This window comes from Chenopodium album, chromosome 19 (assembly GCF_948465745.1).
Source record: "Chenopodium album chromosome 19, dcCheAlbu1.1, whole genome shotgun sequence".
NCBI classification, from domain to species: domain Eukaryota; kingdom Viridiplantae; phylum Streptophyta; class Magnoliopsida; order Caryophyllales; family Amaranthaceae; genus Chenopodium; species Chenopodium album.
Window position 1 is genome coordinate 13643316 of NC_137852.1, and position 20707 is coordinate 13664022.

At 34.4% G+C, this 20707-nt stretch overlaps 2 protein-coding genes and 1 pseudogene across 6 annotated transcripts; 1 reads left to right on the forward strand and 2 right to left on the reverse strand.

Annotated features, from left to right (window-relative positions):
* The first annotated feature begins 247 nt into the window (after positions 1 to 247).
* LOC145596176 (protein MAEA homolog) lies at positions 248 to 10013 on the forward strand. The gene is made up of 7 exons (XM_081652596.1): positions 248 to 736; positions 3400 to 3594; positions 4904 to 5026; positions 6906 to 7091; positions 8467 to 8600; positions 9403 to 9589; positions 9688 to 10013. Exons 1-7 carry the CDS (start codon positions 395 to 397, stop codon positions 9787 to 9789), a joined length of 1269 nt encoding a protein of 422 aa, XP_081508722.1. The 5' UTR covers positions 248 to 394; the 3' UTR covers positions 9790 to 10013.
* Positions 10014 to 11295: 1282 nt separating this feature from the next.
* Positions 11296 to 15374, reverse strand: LOC145596177 (uncharacterized). Of its 5 annotated transcripts, none has more exons than XM_081652599.1 (7): positions 15299 to 15374; positions 14567 to 14716; positions 13906 to 13945; positions 13678 to 13773; positions 13167 to 13372; positions 12633 to 12737; positions 11296 to 11891 (listed from the first exon to the last, which is right to left on the reverse strand). In XM_081652599.1, the coding sequence occupies exons 2-7, from the start codon at positions 14710 to 14712 to the stop codon at positions 11462 to 11464; spliced, it is 1023 nt and encodes a 340-aa protein (XP_081508725.1). In that variant the 5' UTR covers positions 14713 to 14716; positions 15299 to 15374; the 3' UTR covers positions 11296 to 11461. The 5 variants fall into 5 exon arrangements, with proteins under 5 accessions (XP_081508725.1, XP_081508724.1, XP_081508727.1 ...); XM_081652598.1 differs by having other exon boundaries at positions 12633 to 12740; XM_081652601.1 differs by lacking the exon at positions 15299 to 15374 and adding an exon at positions 14270 to 14376 and having other exon boundaries at positions 12633 to 12740; positions 13906 to 14186; positions 14567 to 14692.
* Positions 15375 to 18062: 2688 nt separating this feature from the next.
* On the reverse strand, positions 18063 to 19350 carry LOC145594078 (two-component response regulator 24 pseudogene; annotated as a pseudogene).
* Positions 19351 to 20707: the final 1357 nt, after the last annotated feature.

Genomic DNA, 20707 nt, shown 5'->3' on the forward strand with positions numbered 1-20707 from the left:
AAAAAGAAAAATTAAAAAAAAAAAAACTCTATAATGGGTTACCGGTCACTTAGGACTATTTTGAGTGAATGACCTATAAAGTTCGAATTATTTAAAAATGATCCAAAATTGAGATTATTTTGAGCAAATCGGTAAAAGTTGGAATTATTTTTATCAATTTTTCCCAAGTAAAATCATTATTACTCATTAAATCGTTATGAGTATTATGACACCTCCACATTGCAATTAGGTTCATTTTTGCCGGCTCTTAAAGCTTCCCATTTACACCAAACAAAACGACATCGTTTAATTTCCCATATTCATATTCATCCAATCAATCACCATTACCACCACCTTCATTCATCACCATCATCACCTTCCTCACCATCTCCAATCTCAGTCTCTCTCCTCTCCAATGGAGATCGACCCACTTCCCAACGGCAACACCACCGGAACAACCTCCATCGGATCGTCCACCGACACCACCCTCTCTTCCGCCGTATCAACTCCGGCAACCTCGGAAACTCCGGCGTCAAAGTTAACTCACTTGTCGGATTCACTCAAACTTGAACATCAATTTCTTCGAGTACCCTTTGAACACTACAAGAAGACCATTCGTGCTAATCATCGTGCCGTTGAGAAAGAAGTCTCCGCCGTCATTTCCGCCGTTGATTCTTCATCTTCTGATTTGTCTCGTGACGACACCGTTTCTCATCTTTCTTCTCTTGTTTCTCGTCTTCAAGGCCTCAAGAGAAAGGTATCACAATTCGCACTACTTATACTTTCTTTTTTACAATTTAGGTGATAAAAATTGATAATGGTTGATTGATTATTTATTGGGGTTTGTGTTTTGTAATTGATTTTCGGGTTTAGAAAGAGTCTCGAAGGGCAGTGATGTAGACGGGTTTCGATTAATTTAGCTAATTGGCCACCCCAGTTGGAGAATTTTGATGATTCTTAGTGTTCGTGAATTGGGAGTGTTTTATTTTGGGGTTTGTACTTTTGTTTTAGTGAGATTCTAGAAGGGAAGTGATGTAGACGAAATTCGACAAAATTCCTGTGCCTGAGACCTTCAATGCTTTACCAACTACGCTAATTGGCATACACATTGAGAAAATTGTGTTGATTGCAAGTGTTTGACACACACTTCCACTAGTATAGCCATACAAGTATGTAATTTAAAGTAAAGTACAATGAGCAATCGAATTTGGGAAATGGGAGTTTTTTTGTTGTATGATGGAGTTATAGAGAAAAAGAACATATGTTGGGTTCTAGAAATGGCTTCTTGTGGTGTAGGTTTGGTGAATTTTGATCAATCCTTTCAATTATTTTGGTAATGAAATTCTGTTGATTGTAAAATTGCTTTCTTGGCTGCCAAAATGGATTTTGGGACACATGTGAAACTTTTTGGCTGCAGCTTATCATACTAAGCTGATTTTCATACCAAGGTCTTTGCCTTTGTTTGCTACATGGTTCACCGAAGCAGACTGTAATTTGGTCTAAATGTCTAATTCCCTAGCTATTTATTGGTGTACTCTTGTAGAAAGTAATTTTCTTTATTTGCAGCACTTGCATGTTGAATCAATATTGTAGAACTGAGTTTTTTCTAATATGAAGCTTTATTAGTTTGATGCTTATAGCCTTATGTTTGTGTCTTTAACGGTAATTATGGAAATAGATTCATTTTCATTACCTCATGCTACTTTATCATAAGTAGAATTCAGTTGGTCAAGCTCCTCAACTTGATTGCCTTTTTTTTTCCTAAGCATGCTAATCTCTTACCTCATACCAATTACTTATTGGAGACGTGGGTAAGGGGATGCTAAATATTTGAATAAAATACAGAAAAAGGAAACAAAGGAACTATTTTTGTTTTCTTTGTTGAAACTCCTTGACCAAACAGCCTCCTTGTGAATTTGGTTTACTACAGAAACTCATAATCTCAACCTCAAGAATTCATATGATTCTTGTAATTATTGCGTAAGAATAAATGCAATGGGATAAAGCCTAGATACTTCATAAGTTCATAAATGCACGTGCATCTCCCTCTAGCACTATAATTTTTTTTCCCCATATTTTTACTCTTCATTTTATCTACAGCTAAGTGATCCCATACATGATACATCAGGAATGTAATTAATACAATAATATAGACAACAATTGTAAGATTAATGGTTCTAGAGTTTTAAGATTCCTTTGTAGTCCATCATTAAAACTAAGCCAGTGAATTTCTCCTTTCCTTCATGTATTGGAATGTTTTTTGTTATTGTAAAGAGCTATCTTGTTGTAGGCCTTGTTTTGAGTTGAACGAGACTTAAATAGAACATCATATTAGGATTTGGTGTCTTATGGAGATCAATTGCATATCCTTTTGCATTGTTAGAAGGGGTGTCCTTATGTCTCACAGATTTCTCTCATGTGATTGGGCTTGGTTGGTTAAATTTTCAGTATCCTGGCTCTCGTATTAATGGCTTTTAACTAAAGGGTAGAACTATATTGAGTAGAATGAATTTCCCATAGCAAGATATATTGCGTGTCAACAAATACCACTTTTTCATGTGCTATCCATGGTTGTTTTCAACTTGTTTTTAACTCATTACTCCCTCCATCCCTAAATCAAAGTCCAATTTGCCCAATGCGCACATATTAAGGAGAGGTGAATAATAGGGTTTGGTTGATTGAAGGTGCATGTAAATATAATAAATAAATAAAAAGGTAGTGAGGTTTTGTTCTAAGGTGAATACAAAAGAAGTAGTGAGGTTTGTTTGACTAAAGGTGAATGTGAAGTATAAAAGAAGATAGTGGAGAAATGAGACTTTTAAATGGGAAGAAATTTTTGTAGTGCTATGAGAATTTTATTTAGGGATGGAGTTGTAATCATGAAGATATATTCTTGTTCTGTATGTATGGATGTATGGTCTGTGTACTACTAAATGCCCCTTCTTAAAGGAGAAAAGCCTTGCTCTAGTGATACCTGCTTTGTAATATATATTTTTTGTTAGTTTGGCTGTATATCTGTATCCATGGGTTTTGCATAATTTATATTGCTTTACCATGGGTCATGCATAACTCTTATTGTTTCTGAAGATGCTATCAATTTTGGTTTTTCGGTGTGGAACTTCAAACAGTCTACTTCTCCCCTCCCCTTGCCCCTCTTTCTCCTTATTGTTGTTTGTGTGACTGTTCAGATTAGAGTAGCAATACTTTATCAACTTTTCTTGTCAAAAAATATAGGTTATTGATTAATGTGTACAAAGAGGAAATAAGGAACCAAAAAATGATTTTCAAATGTTAGAAGGATTGGTGGTTTTCCTATATCAGATGTTGGAAGTATAGCTCATAGCAAATTTCATGTTGCATTTTTTTTCCCGCTTTGGTTGTTATTTTTTGGTGTATTGTTAATTATGTTTGGTAAATTAGCTAGAGGAAGGAAGCCGAGTAGAGAACTTGCAAGCACAACGATGTCGAGCTCGATTAGACCATTTGGAATCTGCAGATGCAGATAATTTAACTGAATGGAGCAACACACGCTTGAAGCGGATTCTTGTGGACTATATGCTTCGTATGTCGTATTATGAGAGTGCTGCAAAGTTGGCTGAGACTAGCAATATACAGGTATCTTGCTTTCTTTAGTTTTAATTGTTCTAGAAATTCATTGCTGCAACTTTTTATATTTTATCAATTTGCTTATAAGCCCTTATAATACGACAGCAATGAATTCATCAAAAAAGCCCTTATAAAAAGAGAAATATTTTGGTTAATGATGATCAATTGATCAGGTGAACTCACACATATCCCTTCATTGTGAGATGGCTAGCAATATTTGGGGGAGGTTTTTTGCTGTGCAGGGAGATTTCCAAGTTACAGTTCTGTTTTGTGGACTTTGGAAGAGCGAAGGAGAAGAACATGTTTTGGCAAAATGCTTTTTTGGAAATTGTGGTGTTTGTGGCTAAAATGAAATGTGTAACTGCCTTGAGTGCTGGTTCGTTGTGTGATAGTATAACTTTTTCAGCTTTGTTGTGGGCTAAGGTAGCGAGGAAATTTACAAGTTGCTTAGTGGGGGATATTCAACGGAATTGGGCTAATATATTTAATCTGAATTTTGGCTGTAAGGAGGACAACTTGTGATAACTATCCTTTTTTCTCTGGTTTTGTTCTTACATCTATTTGTTTATTATAATATGTTTTTCATGAATTTATTGTTGTACGGTATTTATCTTATTTTCACAAGTGTGGTTCTTCCATTTTTCTTATTCATATGTATAGTTTGAGAACATATCCTCTTTGACTGCTAAAGGAGCTGGACAAGTTCGTATATGTTGAGTTGTAATTGCTTGAAATGGATTTTTTATTTTCTTACAAGAACATTAACACTTTGTTTGGATAGGAAGAAATGGAAGGAAAAGAAGAGAAGAGAAATGGAGGGGGACAAAATCTCTTGTTTGGGTAAAAGATTGGGGGAAGGAAGGGGAAGGAGAGGGAGGGATCCATTTTCCCTCTCTCTATAATAAGCCTAATCTCTCCAAAATTGGAGAGATTTGGAGGGAAAATAGAGCTCACCTCCCCCTCCCTTTCTTTTCCCTTCCCTTCCTCCATTTTCCCTCCCCTTCTTTCCTTCTTTGTTTGCTATCCAAACAAAGCGTAAATGAGCTAATTATAATTTGAGAAGTTAGTGACAGATATTAAAAATCATGAACATTTGTGTTTCGTGTAGTACACATAAAAATTGAATATTCAGGAAACTGGTGTTGTGAGACTTTGGTATGAGCAGAATACCCCCCCCCCCTTCCCTCCAAACAAATAATAAAAAAAATAATCTTTTCATGCCAGATAAGACACCCCTGAAACTTTTGTGCTCTATTGAGTTCAGCAGAAAATTACTGCAGTTTTCACTAATGTAGTTGAAATGATCTTTTTATGTCAGGATCTTGTTGATATTGATGTATTTCATGAAGCTAGACGGGTGATTGAGGCTCTTCAAAACAAAGAGGTAGCTCCTGCATTAGCCTGGTGTGCTGATAACAAGTCTAGGCTTAAGAAGTCAAAGGTGTGTGCAAAATACAGACTTTGTCATGATTTTATGCCTGCAAATTTGAATAAGTATTTAAGGAATAACTATTGTCTTAAATTTGCTACTTCATAGTATATTATAACTCACCTGTTAAGTTGCTATTAGCTAAAGGCCAAAGGCTGAACTTGCCTGAGATCAGGTTTTAGTAAAAGCTGATATAGGCCCTCAGTAATACAGTCGTGATACTCTCTGTTCATGTATTACTAAGAATTAAGCTGTAAGTAGCTAAGTACCATGTCTTCCAGAACTTGGAATTTTACCATGGAATTTTTCCATGAATTAGTATGTGTTTTTCAGCATCTCTCAGTTAGCAGGGCTTCTTTTTTTCTTTTTCTTTTTTTTTTTTTAATTAACGCAGGATGAGGGGTGGACATGAGGAAGTATGGACTGATAGTGTTAAGTATGCTTGTACAGTTGTACTGCATAGATTAAGTCAGCTGGCTGTGTTTGAAGGCCCCAACTAGTAACTATTTTTTTGCCCCTCTTTGCCAAATTCTGGTGCTTGTTTAAGAATTTTCCACCCAAGACTCATTCAGCAGAACCATATACCAAAGAAAGAACCTGCAAAAATTACTTAACTCCTAGGGAGTTTGGGAAGCTAAGCTAATTAATACATCATAAGAAAGTCAGACCAAAACTTGTGAATCCTTCTCCTAGTGATATTAGGAAACACCCCAAATAAACTAACAGAATATTAATCTTACTTTCACAAATTACTTTAAGTAGGAAGGCTATATTACTGAAAGTAAGGGCATTGGTTACATGAAACCTCACTGATATGTAATTAGCAAAACCATGAAATTAGTTTGAGAAAGCATGTAAAGATAGATCAAGGAATGCTATCGCATCAGTTAGGGTCCATGGTGAAGCTTATTACAGCTATTGATCCTCTGTCAGATAATTTAGTCTGCTAGATTAGGAGTCACTTAGTTCAATGTGTTGTTTTGTTGGGATATCCTACTAAAAAATTTAATCCATTAGTCGAATCCGAGGAGGCATTATCATATGAGGGATCAGGAAGAGATGGGGGACAAGTGGAAGGGATGTTCACATCAAGTTTTAGATAAATGCAAGATTTCATTGTCAAAAGTGTTGATATTGGGAAGGCAATGATTGCAATAGGTACAAATAATAACCCATTAGGCCATTACTGCTTCTATATTGCATTTTACTTGTGCAATCTTACAATAATATCACTTACACCATGTCAAAAGTCAGAACCCTATGTAGTTGGTGTACACAATAGTAGAAGTTTCTAGAAGCATTACCTTGGATATTCATCCAGCCGTAGGTGTTGCATTTGTGTTCTAAGTTTTGAAAAATTATACGGTTGATCATAGTTTGACTCTCTTAATAGGGAATAGAAATTTGAAATGAAGGCATTCAGAAGTTCAATCTGTTTTTGAGTGTTTTTTTAGTTAACCTTTTACGCACATAAAGGAAAATGGGAAAATCCATTAAGATTTAGCTGTTGTAGAATAGATTATCATATATTTCATATGCATATAGAGGGAGCAAATAATTATGAAAAATTTAAGCATTAGAATTGAAGACCAAACCCTTTGAGTGGAGGGTTTTTTGTTGTTTTTTTTTTTTTTTGTTCTTTGGTTAAAAAAATAAAATAAATTTAGTTGTTAGTATCAAATAAATTGTCAATACATAGTTATCACATTCATGGTTTTTGAGAAAATGAGCATTATTTCATGATCTAGTATTCACTAAAATAATTTCTGAATGGGTTTTAATTTTTGTTTTTAGCTTATGATGTGTGTCACTTTAGTGATATGCTATAACTCTCCTGCACACATAGATAAAAGATAAGGTAAGTTAACACTACCCTCTTTCTTGGTTACAGAGCAAATTTGAGTTTCAACTAAGACTTCAAGAGTTCATAGAATTGGTTAGAGCTGATAACAATATGCGTGCAATTAGATATGCCCAAAAATATCTAGCTCCATGGGGAGCAACTCATATGAAAGAGTTGCAGAGAGTTCTTGCGACACTTGCTTTTAAGAGCAGTACAGAGTGTGCTACCTACAAGGTTAGTTTCTTGATCAGCTTCTTTGCTTGTTTCTCTATTTTGGTATCATTATGAGTATCATATTACTCTGTATGTGCAACTGCTTCATTTTCTCTCGTCACTTTGTTGTTTTGGAGTAATCAAATTTTTATGTTAGATGACCTCAGATACTCACACACACATCAATAATTAAAACTACCACTGTTGTAGTGTGTGCAGAGCTGTAATAAATCTGTATGAGATGCTTGCAAGCATAGCTTTGTTTTCTGTTGTTTTGCTTCAATTCTTATTTCTTAATCCAGTTTTAGATACTTCATTGTTTTAGTACAGGTGGTTCAGCAACATTGTTTGAAGTTCCCAACCCTTTCCCTAGTCTAACATTCCCATTGGAAATTTTTTTTCTTGTGATGAGTTATATTTTTCTACTCTGTAATTTTATCATTGTAAAACTTGAATGTTATTTCTTGTTTATATATCCTGCCATCTATATTGCTATTTGAGTATTGTTTGGACATGCATATAAGTCTGGGACAAAGGTACAAAAAGAAATGGGTCCATCTGATTGTAAAGGAGATTGTGTAGTAGACTGGAAATTTTTTCTAATTTTCAGCTTAAAAAATAAGAACCAATGATAATTTAGTCATATTAATTGACACTATTAAATAATAAATATGGGCAATGCTACTCCAAGCCTCAAAGTGGCTGGAAACTCTTACACGAGAAAAGAGAAAGAGACTTTTCTGGATGATTCTCTCTTTCAACCTACTCTTATTTTAATCTCTTGCTCCATTGTACTGTAGATAAGTCCCTCTTATTTAGTGAACAATTCCATCTTCTCATCGAAGACAAGTTTGACGAAAATGCTAACAGAATTGAAACGAATTTCCCTTACTGTCTTGCCACTACGAAGAGCATATGTGAAGTAGATCCTGAGGCATTGGGTTATTGGGTGTACGTGGACAGATTGTTTGCATGTTTGTTTATGAATTTTATAAGCCGGTGAAGTTCACTTGTCTCTTTTAATAAATTTATTTCTTTTCCTTTCATGAAAACTTCTTGCAGTCTTTTGTGGGGTTTTAGGTCTTGTGGTCAAATTGCCTCATTATAGAGGGAGACTGCCCTCACTATAGAGGCAAGCTTTAGCTTGACAGCCAAGCCTTACTATAATTAAGCTTGCATACCCCATTCAATCTCTTATAACAATGTACTGACTCTCTCGACCAGGTTATCATAAAAAGCTAATTCTTTGGAATCCAAAGGCGGCCTTTGGATGTCGTTGTGACCACTTTATCTTGGTTGATTTTCCCTGAAAAGAAAGAAAAAAATGACTGGTGTTCTGGACAGAATAATTCTACTTCACTCATACTTGATGTTTGCCTCTTTTTCCTTTTGGCAGGTCCTTTTTGAACCCAAGCAATGGGACCACCTTGTGGACCTTTTCAAGCAGGAATTCTACAGATTGTATGGCATGACTCTTGAACCATTGTTAAATATCTATTTGCAGGCCGGCTTATCTGCTTTGAAAACTCCGTATCCTTTTTTTTGGTTTTTATTTAAATTTAATTTTTTCCCCACTTTTGGGATTAAGGCTTTGATTGATTGATTGATTGATATATTTAAATTTAATTTTTAAATATGCTTTGAAAACTCCGTATCATTTTTGTTGGTTTTTTTTTATTAAATTTAAAATTCAAATAGGTGCTAACATAGAGACGATGTAATAACAAGGTTTTTTTTTTTTTCCTTTTTTTTTCCCGGGACAAGGCTTTGTTGGTGTTGTGCTTGACTGCTTGTGCAAGTGTACACTTTTTCTTTTTATCACCATTATAGAATTGCTCCTACATTATGTTTCCCTTTACTTAGTAGTATTAGTCACCTTTTAACATAAATATAGTCTATATAGATTTTAGGTGCTTGAGAAATATATTTCAGCACAATCAGGACAATAGTAAATCAACTCTTCTGCCAGGACTTTAGTTTATTGTGTCTGCTACTGTTTGGAAGGTTTGAGACCTCTGTGATTCAATATTTTGAATTTAACCTTCAAGTCCTCTTGAGTGTCCTTGAATTGTGAAGTGCAGCAAGCTAAATAGAAAATGCTGTAAATCCAAAGCATGTCGGTGATAACTACACCTTTGCTATTTAGACACATGCTTCACATCTATATATTGTTCATGCTGCTTTTGGTTTGAGGCTATGAACACTTGCCCAAATGCTGTCTATGAAGCTATCTTCAAGACTAGAACATGGATTTCACTTGCATGCTAAATTGCAGAGAACTGCATCTTGATTTTAGGTCCAGTGAAATATGTTGTGCCTTGACCTCTTTTAGATTTTGCTATGAAGATGACTGTCCGAAAGATGATCCATTGTCTCAGGAAAGTTTCCGTAAATTGGCAGTATCACTTCCATTCTCGAAGCAGCAACACTCAAAAATTGTCTGCTACATAACAAAAGAATTGATGGATACTGAAAATCCGCCTATGGTCTTACCAAATGGCTACGTCTACAGCACTAAGGTTTGTGTACTGTCCATTGGTGAAATGGGTTTATTCTTTAAATTTTCTTTTACCCTTTCTGTAACTATAGTTAATTCTTATTGATTGTGCTTTGGCAGGCTCTCGAGGATATGGCTCGTAGGAATAATGGTAAAATTACTTGCCCAAGGACAGGTGAAGTCTGCAATTATTCTGATCTTGCTAAGGCATTTATCTCATAGAATCATACCTTGAATAACTATGTAAAAAGACTGTCAAGACTCAAGAAGAATAGAATTTTCATTTATATTTATTTAAATTTTTTTTTTCTTTTGGCTGTGATCTGTTGGAGGATTGGCAGCTACCCACATGTACATAGCAAAAGAGCAATTTGAACAATTTGTTATTTTCGTTGCTGATGCTGTTATTCTAGTTTATCAGTATGTGAATGTTTTTATCAGCAGTAGATTGCTGTGTGGCTATAAAATCGAGCTTTCAGCTGCCTTAAAGATTATTAAGCAGTACCCGTCAAAAAAAAAAAAAAAAAAAAAAAAAAGAAAAAAAAAAAGAGAGATCAAGCAGTTGAGTCGTGATGAAAGCAGAAGGATGTTGATGGTTTTCGAGATAGCTTTTACTCTGTTCAGGTTTGCTATGACCACTTCAACAGTACATGTTCGATTAAAAGATAATGAAACCTTCTATTTTTACTGTATACTCCGTGCAAGAGTTCTTAAAGCGAATGCAACTACTCATTACTTCCCTAATCAAAAGTTAGGAGAGTACCCCTTATCCTGAAGTTACAGGATCATTTGTTATATCCAAAAGTCTTGTTTTTTGTAGCGAAACCTATGAAATGATCGCACACTAATTATATAGTGAGACCAGGTTTTTTAAAGCTTCATAGTGAATCTAGCGAGTCCAACTCAATTTGGAGGAGCATATTTTAATCCTCTGCCCATAATATACTTCGTATGAACGAAGTTGGTAGTCCAGTTTGCAAAATACAGACACTATGTTGTATGTTCCTACAGGAGCTTGAGTAGAAATATAGTCAATTTCACTAACTGGGTTCAACAGGAGGATTTCGCTTAACCAATTATTCCAATTATGCCATAGATTTAGTAGCAATAGACCACTTACAAAGTTTCGAGTTTGTTTTGCATCATAATAGCCAGTCCTTTTATTCTACTGGTTAAACTCAAAAAACTTTAACCGTCATGTACAAATTAAAAATTATCACGTACAACAATAATTATACCACTAATACTCCCGAAAGAAAAAAGTAATTGCGCCAGGAGGCAAAAGTTGCCAAACCAATATGAATTTTGGCAAAACAAAGTTCAGAACGCTTGAGATTGAAAAATAATTTTGATACATTCAAGTAGATCCATAATAAATAGAAACATGCAATACTCCTCGGTTGTTAATGATCAAATTAGATGGTTACCAAACAAAAATAATATATCCCTCCGATTCGAATTATTTACAACGATTTGACATACAATATGAGTACAAAATGTCTAATCATTGCAAATAAATTGAAACAAAGTAACAGATTTATTTCTGAACAAATTTTCAAACGATTATTACAGAAATCTGCAAATTTGTATAGCCAGGTAGTACAAGCTATCGTTATGCCAGCAAACACCAACTACAAACTTAAAACCCTTTTAACACAAAAAATGTGCCTGCCATTTAGCATCAATATAAAAGGTGTTAATCAGGTCATTATTCAGCAAAAAAAAATCTCAACAAAAACCATAAGATGCATAAGCAATTGAGTGAACAGAAAATTCTATGTAATAACAACAGAGTTTAAAATTCCAAGGCAAATGCGACATCCTTCCAGTTAACAGCTTTAGTTGTGAACACAAGGTATTAAAAGAAATGAAAAAAAAACACTAGTATCTCCGATCATTCACTGCCCCTAGGAGAAGCTTCATAGTCGTCATTGTCATCTTCCCTACCATTCTTGTCATTTCTAGCAGCAGGGCTCACACTGTGATCTTGGCCATTTTCTTCAAAGGGGCTACGACTTCGAGCATCTCCATTTCTGGGGCTCTCTCTTTCACCTTCTTTGACAGGGCTTCTACTCCTCGACCTTGGGCTACCAGCATAATCAGATCCATTGGCACGTCTCTCATCCCTATCAGAGGATCTACCTCTCCCTTCAGGACTCCTTTCATCGGGTGTTGGAGAGCGTTTCCTGCCCCTTGATGTCAAGGGAGAGCTTTTCTGTCGTTTAGGGCTCCTGCTTCTTATAGGGCTCTTGCTTGGACGAGGGCTTCTTGACCGGCCAGCACGCTCGATATCTCTCTCTCTTCTTGGCGGAGACCTAGACTGACTGCAAGGATGAAAAAAATATATAATACTTAGTTGAACCAGTGCATTCAAACACAACCCTAATGGCATGCAATTTAAGAGCCCCACCAAAACCAAACCAGCAAAGCAAAAACAGATTCAAGCAACAAAAAAAATGTAAGCAGACAGTTTACAAGCCAGAAACACAGTTGCCAATAGGATCCATAACAAATAGTGGCAACTATGTTTGCAGCAGTAGAATTGCTATCTATATTAGTTCTAACCCAAGTGAAATACAATACTTGCCAATGTTTTTAAGTAATAATAAGCAGCTACTCCTATCTAGAAGTATTGAAGGAAAACACTCCAAGTGTCCCCAACCAACACATATTGTTTCTAATAACATTAAAAACAACATTAAAAAAAAAAAAAAAAAAAATTCCTTTACCCCTTTCTACTGTACGGCTATACCCCTTTCTAGGTGTACAAACATACCAAAAAAATTTACATAATGTGCCAAAAACTTCCAACGCCAAGCTACCCATTCTCCATTGTGCATCAAAACCCAGCTATAAGATCAAAAGTAAAACAAAGCTAGAAGTACTATAGCTATAAGATCAAATGGAACAAAGCTGGAAGCAAACAATACCAAAGTAATCACACCAAAAAGACAACCAATATAGCAATCCAAAGATGGCCTTACCGGCATTTCCAACCAGATGAAAATCATCTTCCACACAAGTTAATTGCAATAGCATAAAAATTGCTTCAATGAATAACACACCTGTAGCTACGGCTCCTACTAAAACTACGGCTACGGCTTCTGTCTCGTCGAGGAGATGGAGAACGCCGGCGTGGCGACCCTGAAGGCGAGTAGCTTCGACCGCGTCTGCTAGAAGAAATCAAACATAATTTACTCAGTAACAGTCAAAGTAAGCCACCCCAAAGTTTATTGCTTTCAAGAAAAGAAGCTTGTCTAAGTTTAGATGTGACTATCATTGTAAGTCTACAAATTCTACTTTTTTGTTACTGCAAGTGATGGTGGAGCTAAGGGAGAGGTGAGGGATGGGGCTTAATGCAAAAAAATCTCAAAAACAAGTTCTTGATAGATGTATTTCAGATCACTCAAAATGTGATTAGGGTGAGAAGCTTTCCATCTCTTAACCTTCACCACAATTAGACTTAACATGTAAAGATAAACTGATGGTTAAGTTTAAAGTAGCATTGTAGGGGAAAAAAAATATAGTAGGCAGTTTCAGACAGAGACAGAAATAACAGTAATATATATTATTCGAGGGGGCAAAGTAAAAATAAAGACCTTAGTTTCTTGGGGCTGTTTTGACAATTCCTTTCTATATGGCCCCGCTCTCCACAGCGGTAACATTTGTTCTTCCAGTCACCTGCTTTGCAATCTCGAGCCCAGTGGCCTTCAATTCCACAATTAAAACATCTTCCTGATCCGGGAGCTGGTCCTCTGCTACCAAAGTCACGTGACTCACGCGAACCACCTGGACCCCGTGGTCCCTACAAGATAAATTAGAAAATATTTCAGCAAATCAATAACTTGTAGAATTGTAGCTAGAATAGGCACAGCACATTGGCACGTTGTAGCACAGAACAATCAAAAAATGCAATCCACTATGAATATCTACAATGAGACAAGCATCCAATAATTGGCCAGTTACAGCTGCTTAGCTTATTTAAAACAAGCTATCAGAAACTCTACTAGTCTGTTATATTTATCAAGTGATGAAAAAAAGAGCAATTGATAATAACACATAATAATTGGTAATACACTACAACGCCAAAGGATGTCCATTGCCACATACCCCCTTTGCAAACTCAACAATAATTCGACTACCATCCACATCTCGTGCGTTTAAGCTATATCTTGCATCTTCGGCATCTCGAGGATCACTAAACTCCTGTTATCATAATGTCACAAAAACAACACCAAATCTCATATATGATTAACAAAAGAGCACAAATCAAAATAGTGTGCTTCTGGGAACAACAGATATTAATAGAGAAGTGGAGAAGAGGGAAGAAATACATACAACAAAGGCATAATCGCGCTTCATATCCACGTCACGTACTCTGCGTAAATGGTTGCCATAAACAGTAAGGCCATCAGGACAAAACTACCGAAGGGTTGATACCTCGCCCCTCACAGATGAACTAAACACCACTTTGAGAATGTTGCCAATTCCATAAAAATACGCATTAAATTATAGAAAGAATCGCCAAAGTCCCCTATACATTGCAAGAATAGCCACCAATTCCATCAAGGGCAACCATCCCACCATAGACCTCCAAGGCTAGGCAAAAGCCTAGAAACCTTCAACAAGACATTCAAGTTAAGCCACACGACACATGGAGGATTGCAACACTCTCGAAGAAATATTTTCATCAGGTACATACATTAAAAAGATTAAAGACCTTTCCAAGAGCCCCTCGACTTGCCATAGCACAAGTCATAAGGAGGAGAATTTCCCCCATTCACACCGACTAAAAACCAGCACCCAACACTGAAAGAAAACTTCATTTTATTCCTTTAGTATGTATAATCCAAGTACTAAACTTTTATAGCCATGTTAAATTACAATGGTACTTTGAATTGCACGCACAAAACCATCTTTAAAGTAAAAAACAAAGCCTCTAACAGTAAATTAGATACAAAATGTCACAATTATATATTAGTAACCTGAATTACATTACCTTCCGTATCTGCTGAAAAGATCTTCCAAATCATGACTCCTGGTCCGCGAAGACAAGCGGCCAACATACAGGCGTGTCCCACTGCCATGACGATCACGGTCACCTCGGTCACGGTCACCTCGGTCACGATCACCATATCGAGGCATTTTCCTACATAAATATATTCATATAAAAAATAAATTCAATTATACTACCAATTTACTCCTGTCATAAATTCAACTATACCCCCAACCTTACCCAAATTCCCCAAATTCCGACTTTCTGAATAAACAACATCATTTGATCAAACAAATAATCAAAAAGGATAAAAGCGTGATTCTTACATCAAATCAATGCGAATAGCTGTTCGTTATTCGACTCAAATATCATCTCAAAATCATTCAATTCCAATATTAGGAAAATTAACAATAATCCACTAACATATAATTAAATTAAACAAAAAGAAAATCAAATCTAAATTAAAATCGCCTAAATCAATAAATCTCACATAAACACAAAGCAAATCAAAAACCTAGCCTACTGATTCGCATCCACCAAACACAAAAATTCAGGAAAAATAAATCCAAGAACACAAATCGATTAAACAAGATACATCAAAATACGCATCAATCAAAACAAAATTCAATTAATCGCATAAAATTATACATCACAAATCAAATATGATGAAATAATCGATTGCAGAAAAAGAGGAAATCATCATAAACATACTTGAGTAGGATAAGTGAAGCGTACCTGACGAACAAAAAAGCGGAGCACGAAAACCCTAGATTTAATTCGGAACGAAAGAAAGGAAGAGAAAGTGAGAGAATTTTCTCTCTCTTGGTTTTATATAGAGAGGTGAAGTTAATCGACGGCTGAGATTCGTTGTTGTATGGAAGATAGAGGGTGATGATTAGAGTCCCTTGACTTTGTCCTTCTACGCATGGAGACAGATTATAGTAGAGGTGAGTTGCTAAATCACCTACATGTGTCAATTTTTTTTTTTTTTTTTTTAACAGTGTGTCAATTTTTCATAAACCTCAATTTTTTTTTTAGTTTTGAAGTTGATATGAACTGAAATGAATTGTTTATAAAAGAAGGAAATTAGGAATTGATTTGAAATTAAGCTGATGAGAACAAGCCCTTAGGCCTTGTTTAATTCTAACTCATTTTTACTTATTTCTGAAAAATAAGTTTAGATCATATTAGAGAAAATAAGTTCAAATCAGATCGTCGTTTTAAGTGCAGTTTTTTATCGATATCTTTAATTTCGTAATTAAAAAATTATGAATGGTTTATATTAATAAAATACACATTATTACAAATCTAACAAGACCCCGCTTATGTATTCATTCCTTGAATATTATTGTACCCTTAAGGTCAAAGTTGACAAGTGATATATACTAGTACTTTTTTTTTTACAATAGCAAATTATATTAATTAAATCAGAGTTTACAAAATTTGAAATAAAAACTAAAACTTACCACTACATGGCTTTTAACATTTAAGCCTTTACTACTTTCGACAATAAAAACAATATTACGTAACTAGGGTTGGCTGAATAAGTTGCAAATTAGGACCTCCTTATAGGCCAAAGAGTGGGTACCTACTTCAAAATACAAAGAGAGCAGAGAGTACCGAAACTGTTCGATCATGGCTAGTTTAACCTTACCTAGTGGGATCAATTTATCACCAAGTAAGGCCTTCAAACAGGTCACATGGACATGTGACCTTTTATTCATAAGTTGTTCTTGCTAGCAAGAAGGCTTTGACAACGTCGAGGCTCAAACAATGTTTGCACACCTGCTTCGGATAGAAAATTTCAAGAGTAATAATCACAATGATCACTATAAAATATGGAACGGAATGACAACAATAATCATTCCAACATAACACTCTTCAATCTAGCCACGGTCAACGTCTTGTTCGTCCCCCAAACAACGATTAACTCTCTCAACACTACAACAAACCCAAATCCCATAATGATGGATCCAAACTCTCTCCGCACACATAAAATAAACTATAGCCACTTCAACCAGAGATACTGGACAACCAAGAAATGCTAAAATAAACCATACATAAATTTAAAAAGTAAAGCAAACTCTGAATAATACCAAGAAACAACCTACTTAGGTAAGAAGACCATATTAGACAGTACCTTTCGAACCCAAAATCCTAAACCATAATAGCAAAGAACCTCATAACCCTAACCCTAACTTCACCGTTTTCGTCACGAACCACTCCGCCTTCCAGCGCAAGGACCCATGAAACCCTAACTCTAACTTTACCGTTTCCGTCACGGTCAAAATTACCCGAAGACCTTTGACGACGGTGTTAGGACTAGTCCTTAGACCTCTTGTTTCGCCGGCGAAATCCTTTGAACGTGAACCTTTCACTCTAAGGTGGGTAATACAGGGCCTCTCGAACCTCTTAGTCAGGGAAAAACTCACAAAACAGTATACACCTTCTAAACTAAGATTAATTGATTTTTAAGTGAAGAGGCAATGGCATCGGCTCAGATTTTAATTTGTGAGGATGAAGACGCCTAAAAGCAGAGAAGGGGAAAGAAGAAGAGGATGAGAGGAGGCCGGAACACCGGCGAGTTCCAAGGGTTTTATGGGGTTGGGAGTCACAGAATGTAGAGGGTTTAGAGAGAAGACAAAGGGTTTAGAGAGAAGGCAGAGAGTTTAGAGAGAGAATCGTGATGTTTTAGACTTTGTGGTTATATATACCAGTAGTATAGTATGTAAAATTGCATGCTTTTTATACATTATACATACGATGACTATACGCGAGCATATGATAAATTAATAATACGAAGTATACTCACTTATGTACTTCGTAGAGCTTGTGTTGGTTGCTACTGTTTTCCATGGGCAATGAAATATCCCATGATTTACAATCTTAGTTGTTTGATTGTCTTGTGATTGATAAAATGGAGGCAGGGTAGCTATGACGTGTGCATTATTATTATTATTATTATTATCATTATTATTATTATTATTATTATTATCATTATCATTATTATTACTATTACTATTACTATTATTATACTACCACTACCACTATTACATTATCGTTATGCTTATTAGCTTAATTAAATATGTCATGTTTTTTTTTATTGTTTTTATTATTATTAAAATAATTGTTTATATACTAAACAAGAAAAGGTTTAAATGCAATTAACATCAAATTAATAGGGACATATAGATAAACAAACATTTTAAATATATAATTTTCTTCACACTAGGTGAACAAACATCAATATTTGTAAGGATATATTGGTAAACAAACATTTTAAGGATATACTAATAGGGGCATATAGGTTTAATAATGTGTATGTACTCTTCAATATATGAAATTTTGTATTGTTTAATCATAACTGTGTTGATTGAAAACTAAAAAAAAAAGGGAAACAACATATCGAAACCAGGAGTACAATATTATTTAAATATTAAATTACTAAACATAGTTTACTTATTTCATTTTGTAGTGCCAATGCAAATTTCTTTTAGTATCACTTTTCGAGGCGCTTGAGTATGTTATCAATCTTCACAAAATCCAGTGGTTTTGGAAAGTATTCATCTATACCAGCTTCTACAAATGCTTGAATGTCCGACTTTGATTCAGAACTCGTCACGCCAAATATCAAGCACTTAACACCCATAGCTCGCAACTCTTTAGTTGCCTTCACGTAAAAGAATTAGTTTAAAAATTAATATAAATATTATAAAATTTAGTATTCATAATTAAGTAATAATGCAAGGGTGATAATAATACCCTTTAAAATTATAGTTCATTACTTTAATTGAAACTAGCCTTCTGGCCCGTGCAATGCACGGATTATTCATAAAAAAAATTGCATTAAACGACGAATGAGGAAATTTCAATAAGTCATTATAGTTATAATGTGTAATCGGAAACATGATTAAAGAAATTTAATTTTTGGAACTTTGATTGAAAATGAGGATTAAATAAAGAAGGTGGAGGGGCTAAAATGAAAAAGTGAAAAGGAAAATGTTGAATTGAAGAGGGGACATGAAGATGAAGTGTACATGGAAAATGAAGTTTAAGTTTAATGAAAGAATTAAAGAAGAATAGTGTAATAAAAAAAACTAATAATGTAAGAAGACATGTACTGTAGCACTTGGGTTAGAGGGAGAAGAAGATAGAGAAGTGTATTAGGATGGGGACATGTGTCTTTCTTGATTAGAGTTTTTAAATATCAAGTATAGATGGTACAAACATTAATTTTTTTAATTTAAAAAATGAGGAATGAACCAGAATGCGATTATATATAAAAAAAAGATCTTGAATATAAAGGGTTTTTTTTTTTATAAAATGATAATTAATATTAGGGATAATTACTAATATAATTTATCTTGTATATAATGATTCAAATTTAATTATCTTATTCATACTATCAGCTAATTAGTATTTATCTAAGTCCTAATTATGCTAAAATGTTATATTAATCATAAGTGACTTATTAATAGCCTTCATTAAAAGATATGTTGTTAACATCAACATATGTAACACTAAGAAAGCCATTAAGATATTATAAAAAAGATTACCTGAATTCCATCCATTATTGGCATTTCCATATCCATGATAATAACATCAAAAGAATTGCCTTCAATGAAAGTGTTCACAGCCTCTTGACCATTTTCCACGACCTTGGTTTTAAACCCTTTACTGTTAAGCAACATTTGTTCAATCTTTCTAACGATAGCAGTATCGTCTACAACTAAAGCAGTAAACTTTTTTGCATCATTCATGCTACTATCTCCAATCGTTTTAGACATGTCTGAAAAACACACATAATCAAAATATTATTTACAAAAACAATCAAATAAGTATAGGAGAAATATTAGAGGGTATAGCCTATATAAGGTATAATACATTTATCACATGAAAATGACTAAATTTTAAAAATATATAAAAAAAACCACTTTCTAGTTTTAACACATGCATTGCTAGCTTGTATTAAATATTAATTATCTTAGGTTAATTATAATGACATTGATTAGAGATCAACTCTTCCGAATTTTTTTTTCTATTAAATGACACTAGCTATAAGGGGAAGGGAGAATTTTGAAGAAAAATTAAATATTTAAGATTACCTTTTTGCCGATGAATTGAATAGAAGCATACTTGGTCTTTTGTATTGCTTTTATATTGAAATAAGTGTTAAGCACAAAATCAAGATGGCCTTGAGAAACAGAATCCGACGTGATACGGTTGATTTAAAATAAAAAGTATGTTGCTGATTTGATTTTGTATTACACACCTAGAATTATATACTTGCAGTTAGTTGATATCAGCCTTGCTTCTATCAAGATTTATTAATTAGACTTCATAACCAAAATTAATTAACTATATGACAAATAATCTACTCCCTCCGTTTTTAAATACTTGCTCCACTTTCCTTTTCAGGCCGTTTTTAAATACTTGCTCCATTTCCTTTTTTGGAAAGCTTTTACAATATTTAATCCATTTCTCACACTTAGTGGACCCAATTCAACAAAATACTCTCTCTTCTCTTATTCTTCCACTACTTTTGCTTTTTACAATTTTTTTTTCTCAACTATCCAACTACCTCCATATTTTATTACTTTCTTTAATTTCTCCTAAAACTCCGCGCATTGAGAAATGGAGCAAGTATCTAAAAACGGAGGAAGTAACTCTTGTACATGGATTACATAGATAATTTATCTGATCTTTGAACTGTATCAGACTGGCTTGAGATTTTGTACATAATCCAAAGTGATTCAAGAAATCATTTATCTTTTCACGAGATTTTTCTTGAAAAGTTTAAGTTCTTAACATTGTAAGTTGTAACAAATAAAATCTACAATATATGATCAAACCAGTCTCATATACTGTATTGAGAAAGAAACTAGAATTATATGTATCCATTTTATCAACTAATCCTTATGTCTTTATTGTAGTATGATTAATATTGACTTTTTTTTTCTATTTTTATTCCGTACCTTTAATTCATCCTTGTATATTATTGACCATATATATAGAATGACTAATCTCATTTATTATGAATGGGGTGTAACTTTCCTGGATCAAAATTTGTGGTTGTCTTGTCCCTTTCGATAAAATCCATTAACTATTTACAAGTTTCTTAAAACTTGTTGACAGCTTCATCCT

Coding starts and splice junctions, on each gene's coding strand:
- LOC145596177 (XM_081652598.1), bottom strand. CDS start 14,712: ATGCCTCGATATGGTGATCGTGACCGAGGTGACCGTGACCGAGGTGAC. Junction 13,373..13,677: donor TTGTTGAGTTTGCAAAGGGG/GTATGTGGCAAT, acceptor TTTATCTTGTAG/GGACCACGGGGTCCAGGTGG. Junction 11,892..12,632: donor AGTAGGAGCCGTAGCTACAG/GTGTGTTATTCA, acceptor TCATCCTTGCAG/TCAGTCTAGGTCTCCGCCAA.
- LOC145596176 (XM_081652596.1), top strand. CDS start 395: ATGGAGATCGACCCACTTCCCAACGGCAACACCACCGGAACAACCTCC. Junction 737..3,399: donor TTCAAGGCCTCAAGAGAAAG/GTATCACAATTC, acceptor TTGGTAAATTAG/CTAGAGGAAGGAAGCCGAGT. Junction 5,027..6,905: donor CTAGGCTTAAGAAGTCAAAG/GTGTGTGCAAAA, acceptor TCTTGGTTACAG/AGCAAATTTGAGTTTCAACT.